This window comes from Oncorhynchus keta, chromosome 18, assembly GCF_023373465.1.
Source record: "Oncorhynchus keta strain PuntledgeMale-10-30-2019 chromosome 18, Oket_V2, whole genome shotgun sequence".
NCBI lineage: Eukaryota > Metazoa > Chordata > Actinopteri > Salmoniformes > Salmonidae > Oncorhynchus > Oncorhynchus keta.
In genome coordinates, this window is record NC_068438.1 from 9,299,006 (window position 1) to 9,308,222 (window position 9,217).

The 9,217-nt window shown below is 40.7% G+C and overlaps 1 protein-coding gene across 1 annotated transcript; it reads right to left on the bottom strand.

Annotated features, from left to right (window-relative positions):
* Positions 1-39: 39 nt before the first annotated feature.
* Positions 40-4,451, bottom strand: LOC118397192 (cytochrome P450 2M1-like). The gene is made up of 9 exons (XM_035791717.1): positions 4,147-4,451; positions 3,319-3,481; positions 3,024-3,173; positions 2,413-2,573; positions 1,535-1,711; positions 1,201-1,342; positions 794-981; positions 553-694; positions 40-313 (listed from the first exon to the last, which is right to left on the bottom strand). Exons 1-9 carry the CDS (start codon positions 4,336-4,338, stop codon positions 114-116), a joined length of 1,515 nt encoding a protein of 504 aa, XP_035647610.1. The 5' UTR covers positions 4,339-4,451; the 3' UTR covers positions 40-113.
* Between the last annotated feature and the right edge of the window lie 4,766 nt (positions 4,452-9,217).

The window sequence follows — 9,217 nt, forward strand, 5'->3', positions numbered from 1 at the left end:
ATCTAACAAAAAATGGGACATTAATAATGACATGACAACTTTGCTGTTGAGCTTCCTTTATTCAAAAAGTAAATCACATTGAATTTCATCCAGAGTAAAAGCTGTTTGAGCAATTAAATATTTGGTGTCCTGAGTTTGACATAGCAGGTGTAGGGGCGTGCCAGGCGACCATGAAAGTAGGATACTACACTGGCGTCAATTTCCTCTGGAGGTTTGGTGCCCCTGAAGGTGAAGCGCTGAAGAAGGGAAGTAAAGAATAGGAAGAGCACCGTCCTGGGAATCCCCATCTCATCTCCCAGGCAGCACCGCTTCCCTGATGGACAGTGAGAGAGGAGAGAAGTTACCTTCAGCGGTCAACCTACAATCCTGAGACTGAAACCTACACATTGGCCTGGATTGATATATGCAAAACCTATCAAACAAGATGCTAGCCATGTGTATGTACATTGTGTGATGATGTTGAGTCTTTTTTTCTCTGAGAGCTACTACAGAGTGGTTATTGTTTTTCACATTCTCATATTATTCTATTAGACAATTGTAACATCATTTTACCCAGTCCAAAAACAAGAAATCCGTTGTTTTCCTTAAAGACTCCATTGTCATCCAGGAAGTTCTCTGGGTCAAACTCATCCGGGTTCTTGAACAGTTTGGGGTCAAACAGCACAGATGACAACAGTGGAAACACTGTGGTTCCCTGGAAGAATTACAAAAGAGTACTTACATAAAACAATTGACAGTTTAACAAGTAAAAAATAATAGACGTGTAGGATAGGTTTGCGGAAATGGTGGTCACCTTTGGGATGCGGTAGTTGTGGAACGTTGTGTCTCGGGTCATTTGGTGAGGGAAAGCAATGGGAGCAAGACTCATACTTCTCTGTATTTCGTGGATGACAGCGTCCGTGTAGGGCATCTTATGTCTGTCGTCAACTGTGGGGACTCTGTTTGAGCCAATCACCTCGTCTATCTCCTTCTGAACTTTCGCTGAGGGAGAGAGACAGTCATAGGCCTTCATAGCATTTGGGTTAATATACAGTGTTTATCGTCTGTTGGGAATTAAGAAATGCCCACACGTATGTGCTGCTTACATGGTATGTAATGTAAACTCTCTATTGCAGCTATTTGGCTGGTTTACCAGTACTATTTCCTATTTAGCAATACATTTGTATAATTTCAATAACAGTGATACAGAAGAAAGAATACCTTGGATGTCAGGGTACTTGATCATCATCAGACAGGCGTGTGATAGGGTGGAGGACTGAGTCTCCGTGCCGGCAGCAAACAGATCCCACACACACGGAAACAAGTTGTCATAGTTGAACTCGGTCTCGGGCTGACCCTTCTCCTAAGGAAAGTTGGAAGACACCTCTAAATCCTATACTGATAGATTTGTGAAAAAGTAAGATTTTTGCACAACGATTCAGACAAAGATTCAGACCCACGTAAACATTGATCATATATTGTTGGTGCTATTACAATATTTTGATACCGTGTAAGAGGTTCAACATCAAATTCCAGGAATCAATCACTGTTTTACCTCCAGCATTTTAACCAGGAAGACGTCGAAGTAGTCCTGGGGGTTAAAGGTGTCCAGGTTTTTAAGGCGACGATCTGCTTCCTCTCGTATGTAAGCTTTGGCCTTGTCTATGGCCTTAAACAGCTCATGGTGTTTTCCTGGAAAGCACTCAACAATTCTCGGGGAAATGTTGTACAGCTAGAAGAGACGCAACATTGGAAACGTGGGAAGGAAAGAAGGGGTGGTTGTTATATTCAAATGGTGACCCACATACTTTTGTAATCATTATCCATTTCGGCAGGCAAGCTTATAAGACACAATCAAGTCATGCTTTGGAAGAGCTGGTATAGATAAATAACAGACATAAAGTGCATATCATAAGTATTTATCCACCTTGTTTTTTTCTCACATTTTGTTGCATTACAAACTGGGTTTGAAATGTATATATTTATGATTTCTTTGTCACTGATCTACACAAAATACCAAATAATGTCAGTGAAGATATCATTCGATACATTTCTACAAATTAAATTGGTTATATAAGTATTTGCCCCCTTTGTTGTGGCAAGCCTTGTTAGGTTCAGGAGTCCATTTACCTAACAACTCATAGAAGTTGCATGGACAATAATAGGGGTTAACATGATTTATTTAATGACGACACCATCTCTGTACCCCAAACATACAATTATCTGTAAGTACCTTCCCTTGAGTAATGTTTTTTGAGCACAGATTCAACCACATTGGCTTTTCCAATGACTCGCAAAGAAAGGCACCAATTGTTATACACAAATGATAATCTTTTCAAGACATTGGTCTTTGTGTTTGAATCTGCATTTGAAATTCACTGGTTGACTGAGGGACCTTACAGGTAATTGAAGGCACTGTATGTGCTACCATACCATTGCCATTTTGCTTTTTAGCATGTCGAAGTATGTATAGACAGGCTTGTAGAGGATCTGAAACTCTGGGTCGTTGTATTCAAACTTGCGCCCAAAGACGATGGACCAGAATAGGTTGATAATAGAATGGAACAGGAGTTCTTTGGGGTTGACAGTGGAATCTGGAATAGAGACAGCAGACAAGCATAAACACACATGCTTGCACACCACAGGAGATTGGTGGCAAATTATATATATATATATATATATAATTTATTTATTTATTTCACCCCTTTTCTCCCCAATTTCATGATATCCAATTGGTAGTTACAGACTTGTCCCATCGCTGCAACTCCCGTACGGAATCGGGAGGCGAAGTTCGAGAGCTATGCGTCCTCCGAAACACGACCCTGCCCAGCCTTACTGCTTCTTGACCGAAGTCAGTGTGCATGCGCCCGATCCGCCACAAGGAGTCACTAGAGCGCGATGGGACAAGGATATCCCGGCCGGAATAAGTGGTAAGGTATCAAATACATTAAAACACATGGTTTCTATGTGTTTGATGCCATTCCATTCATTCTTTTCCAGACATTATTATGTACCGACAGATGTCACAGACAAAAACAACATACCTCCATATTCACTGAAGGCTTTCACTAGACTCTTAGCTTCCTCTTGGACCTTCTCCTCGAGGCTCCTGCATCCTTTTCCAAGGTTTTTCAAGGACATCAAGGAGAAACTGCGAAGAGTTTTCCACCTCTGCCCATTACTCAATCCCACCCCTAGATTGATGTGTACAACAGGACAGAGAGATAGGATGAACGATGCACAGTACTTCCCTTTTCTAAGCAAAGTCCATTTCCACACAGATTACGACACTATGACACGTGTATCTTACTACATCCCTCTTCCAGTCATTTTACTCACCGTGTTCGTTAACGAGTTTCAGGGTAATGGCAGAGTTGGCTCTTCCATTGAACTCTTCTCCTTGGCTGACAAAAGCATCCTTGATAGCCTGATAGCCAGAGATCACCACTACAGGTTTGGAGCCCAGCCATACAGTAAACACTGAGCCATACTTCTTACTGAGCTGAGGAGAGATGAGAGGAACCCATAGATTCTTGAAGAATATAACTTATAACTCCTTCATGAACTTAATACAACTGTCTTATCCCTTCATTTTATCCCATTGTCTTTAAGCAAACGATCAGGGTTGAGTAGATTATTTTGGAAATATAATCTGTTACAGTTGCTAGGTACCTGTCCAAAATAAGAATCAGTAATGTTAACTTAGTTTCCCCTCAAGAGGCAATAGAAAAAGACACAAATGATCCATCAAACTCATTTGGTGTGTCTTCATCGTGGTCTCTGACTCGTGATCAGACTCGCTCAGGTGGAACAAACTTCAACATGTAACTTTTTTAAATGCAGAATTAAATCTCATTGACAAAAAAGTATATATTTTTATTGCGAACATCCTTTCTGAATAATCCAATAAGTAATCACCTAATTTTTCAAAAATATCTGTAATCTGATTACAATAGTTTTGGTGGTACGTAACTGATTCGTATTGTAATCAGATTACATGTAACTGATCACAGTGCATGTAATTAGTTCATCCTCAACACTGCAAACAATGTATACTGTAGCGTAAAATTATTAAAACTATAATATTGACCTATGACTGCAGTACTTGCATCCGTAGCTACATCTATGACTTTAATAGAGTCAAACAGATTGTAGCTTTTAACTGACCTTCATGTAGGACTTGTCCGGTCGTTTCAGATCCAATTGTAACAGGTTACCAAGCAGAGGAATTGGTGAAGGACCCGGAGGCAAACATCCATAGCTGCTCTGCTTCCCCATGTACTTCCAAAGTAAAATAATAACCACTATAGCCATTATTATGGACAAAATGTTAGTCTGCAGTACATGTAGTAAATCCATGTTCAAGTCACACTTAAGGACTAAGATGTGTCCGAGCAGTGTGGCAACTCTTAGCTATGTACTGTAGGCAAAGAGAGAAAGTGGAACGTTGTGTGCGAGATGTTACAGGTAAGCTGTGGTTGGAGGGTAGACAGGAACTATCATTTAGTGAATGACTAATAAACAAGAAAGATGTGTCTGACGACTGTCATAAAAAATAGTGACTCTTTTAAGGGCTCCTCCCAACACCCTTGGGGTATGTAGAGTACGCTCTCCTGCACTGTATGTAGCCTATTTTAACAGACAACGTGTATAGCTGATTTGTAAAAACGCTAAGCAGACAAAATCAGTTAAGAAAATAAACCGCACAATAGACGGGTTCAAACCAAAATGTATTGGTTGTGTACACATATGTTGCAGATGCTATTGCAGGTGCAACGAAATGCTTCTGTTTCTAGCTCCACCAGTGCAGTAATACCTAACAATAGAAGACAATACACACAAAGCCAAAAAATTCAATTAAGACATTTCAGAACGAGCAACGTCAGACTCCAGAATATAAATATATATGTTTATGATGGTGTGTATAGACATTATGGACAGTATATGAATGGAAAAGGTGTGAAAAGGTGTGAACAGCACCTGTTCTATAAGGATGAGCCTTGCCTAGACAACAGTATATACATATGAAGTGGGTAAAACAGTATGTAAACATTATTAAAGTCACCAGTGTTAAATGACTATTGTACAGTTGAAGTCGGCAATTTACATACAGCTTTGCCAAACACATTTAAACTCAGTTGTTCACAATTCCTGAAATGTAATCCTAGTAAAAAATTCCCTGTCTTAGGTCAATTCGGATACCCACTTTCTTTTAAGAATGTGAAATGTCAGAATAATAGCAGAGAGAATGATTTATTTCAGCTTTTATTTCTTTCATCACATTCCCAGTGGGTCAGAAGTTTACATAAACTCAATTAGTATTTGGTAGCATTGCCTTTAAATTGTTTAACTTGGGTCAAACATTTCGGGTAGCCTTCCACAAGCTTCCCACAATAAGTTGGGTGAATTTTGGCCCATTCCTCCTGACAGAGCTGGTGTAACTGAGTCAGATTTGTTGGCCTCCTTGCTCGCACATGCTTTTTCAGTTCTGCCCACAAATTGTCTATAGGATTGAGGTCGGGGCTTTGTGATGGCCACTCCAATACTTTGACTTTGTTGTCCTTAAGCAATTTTGCCACAACTTTGGAAGTATGCTTGGGGTCACTGTTTATTTGGAAGACCCATTTGCGACCAAGCTTTAACTTCCTGACTGATGTCTTGAGATGTTGCTTCAATATATCCACATAATTTTCCTGCCTCATGATGCCATCTATTTTGTGAAGTGCACCAGTCCCTCATGCAGCAAAACACCCCCACAACATGATGCTGCCACCCCCGTGCTTCACAGTTGGGATGGTGTTCTTCGACTTGCAAGCCTCACCCTTTTCCCTCCAAACATAAATATGGTCATTATGGCCAAACAGTTCTATTTTTGTTCATCAGACCAGAGGACATTTCTCCACAAAGTACGATCTTTGTCCCCATATGCAGTTGCAAACCGTAGTCTGACTTTTTTATGGCGTTTTTGGAGCAGTGGCTTCTTCCTTGCTGAACGGCCTTTCAGGTTATGTCGATATAAGACTAGTTTTACTGTGGATATAGATACTTTTGTACCTGTTTCATCTAGCATCTTCACAAGGTCCTTTGCTGTTGTTCTGGGATTGATTTGCACTTTTTGCAGCAAAGTACAATCATCTCTAGGAGACAGAACGCCTCTCCTTCCTGAGCAGTATGACAGCTGCGTGGTCCCATGGTGTTTATACTTGCGTACTATTGTTTGTACAGATGAACGTGGTACCTTCAGGCGTTTGGAAATTGCTCCCAGGGATGAACCAGACTTGTGGAGGTTTACCAACTTTTTCTGAGGTCTTGGCTGATTTCTTTCGATTTTCCCATGATGTCAAGCAAAGAGGCACTGAGTTTGAAGATAGGGCTTGAAATACATCCACAGGTACACCTCCAATTGACTCAAATTATGTCAATTAGTCAATCAGTGTAACGGCTCTCTTCTATCTCCTCCTCTGACGAAGAGGTAGAACAAGGATCGGACCAAAATGCAGCGTGATGATGATTCATGATATTTTAATGAAGGAAAAACTATACATACAGAAACTACAAAAATAACTAAATGAAATAACGAAAACTGAAACAGCCCTATCTGGTGCAAACACAAAGACAGGAACAATCACCCACGAAACACTCGGAATATGGCTGCCTAAATATGTGTCACGAACCTCGCTGAAGAGGGTGCCTCTTCCTGTTCGGGTGGGGCTCGGCGGTCGTCGTCACCGGCCTATTAGCTGCCATCGATTCCTTTTCCGTTTGTGTTGGTTAAAGGTTAATTGGGTACACCTGTTTTGTATTAGGGTTTGTTTGTAGGGTATTTAAGGGCACTAGGCCCGCTGGGTATTTTGTGCGGGCTTGTTTTTTGTTACTCTGTGTTTGATGGTGTGATTTGTTTTCTATTCTATTATATTTTGTCCTGTTGTTTTGGACTGGCAACCTATATACGCCCTGTGTGTTGGCGTGATCATTTTTCGGTTGCACTGGTGTAATAAATTTGATAAATGACAGAACCCTGCTCTCTGCGCCTGATTCCATCCACCACTCTTAGTTTTTCGTAACATTATGGTTCTCAATCAGAGACAACGATAATCACCTGACTCTGATTGAGAACCGCCTCAGGCAGCCATAGACTACGTAGACACCCCACAAAACCCCTAAGACAAAAACACACCACAATAACCCATGTCACACCCTGGCCTGACCAAATAAATAAAGAAAACACAAAATACTAAGACCAAGGCGTGACAATCAGAAGCTTCTAAAGCTATGACATCCTTTTCTGGAATTTTCAAAGCTGTTTAAAGGCATAGTCAACTCAGTGTATGTAAACTTCTGACCCACTGGAATTGTGATACAGTGAATTATAGGTTAAATAATCTGTAAACAATTGTTGGAAAAATGACTTGTGTCATGCACAAAGTAGATGTCCTAACCGTCTTGCCAAAACTATAGTTTGTTAACAAGAAATGTGTGGAGTGGTTGAAAAATGAGTTTGAATGATTCCAACCGAAGTGTATGTAAACTTCCGACTTCAACTGTATATAGGGCAGCAGTCTCTAAGGTGCAGAGTAAAGTATCGGGTGGTAGCCGACTCATAACATTGACTAAGTTCAGAGCAGGGTACTGGGCGGAGACTGGCTAGTAACAGTGACTAAGTACAGGGCAGAGTACTGGGTGGAGGCCAGCTTGTGGTGACTATTTAACAGTCTGATGGCCTAGAGATAGAAGCTGTTTTTCAGGCTCTCTGTGCAAGCTTTGATGCACCTGTACTGTCTCCTCCTTCTAGATTGTAACGGGGGGAACAGGCTGTTGCTCGGGTGGCTGAGGTCCTTGAGGATGGGGCAGGGGCAGGGGCAGGGGCAGGGGCAAAGCCAAATTTGCACCTTCTTGACCACATTGTCTGTATGGACTGACAATTTCAGGTTGTCAGGGATGTGGAAGCAGATGAACTTGAAGCTTAATGATGAGCTTGGAGTGCACTATGGTGTTGGTTGTCTAGCAACAAAACCGATGTGTGCACAACTATGGGGCAAAACAGACTGAATTGGCTTAGATTGTTGATAACATGTAAACTATATTTTGTGAGCACCGGTCTCTCAAATACATCGTTATGGTTGTTGGTAGCTAGCTAGATAGCTAATATTAGCCATATTAGCAGAAATGTGACAATCAAAACACCTCAAAACAAGATATTGTATCAACAGCCAGATCAAATGAGCTGAAACGAGCCACTTACGGTCCACGACATGGCAGTTTCGTGTCATTGTTGTTCGCTATCTGGCCATCCAGAACCATAACATACATACTTTCCGTCCATTTGAAGCGAACATTGTTTTCATGACGTTGTTAGCTAGCCAGTCTAGTTTCTTGCCAGTATCACTGACAGTGAAAAAGTACTTGCCTCCTTTCTGATTTTCTCTATTTTTGCGGATTACTTTCAGATCTTATTAGATAAGGGAAACCTGCGTTTACAAATAACAAACCAAATGTATACTTATTTAATTTATTTCATGAACAAAGTTATCAAAAGTCCAGACCAAATCCCAATTGAGCTGTGGTGGCAAGACTTGAAACGAGCAGTTAACGCTTGAAAGTTAAAGAAGTTCTGTATGCAAGAGTGGGACAAAATTTCTCCACAGCGACGTGAGAGGCTGATCAACAACTATAGCAAGAGTTTGGTTGGAGTCATTGCAGCAAAATCTGGCACAACCAGTTATGAGTGTAAGGGGGCAATTACTTTTTCACAGGGGCATTGGGTGTTGGATAACTTTGTTTATGAAGTAAGTATGTAATCGTTGTGTTATATGTTCCCTTTATCTAATAGATTTCGGTTGAAGATCTGAGTACATTCAATAGCAGAAATATGTAAAAGTAGAGAAAATTAGGACAGGGAAAAATACTTTCACACCACTGTAGGTTTAAGTTTGCAAACCAACTCAATAATATCAGTTGTGCCAATCACAACCATTGTGTCAACAGCATATGCAAAATGTGTTGTACCATCACAAGACTATTATCATGAGTTAATTGATTTATTTTTCTGGTAGCCTCTAACATTCCAGTCACAGCGTTCTGCTTCTGTCAAACAGATATTATATGTGGACATGGACATACTTATGTGTCTACACAAGTCCAAAACAACAGTTATATGTGAGCAGGTAAATCGTAACACGAAGCTCATTTTTTAATGACAGGTCTGGACACACAAGATATTGTTTGAATCTGGCTGAAG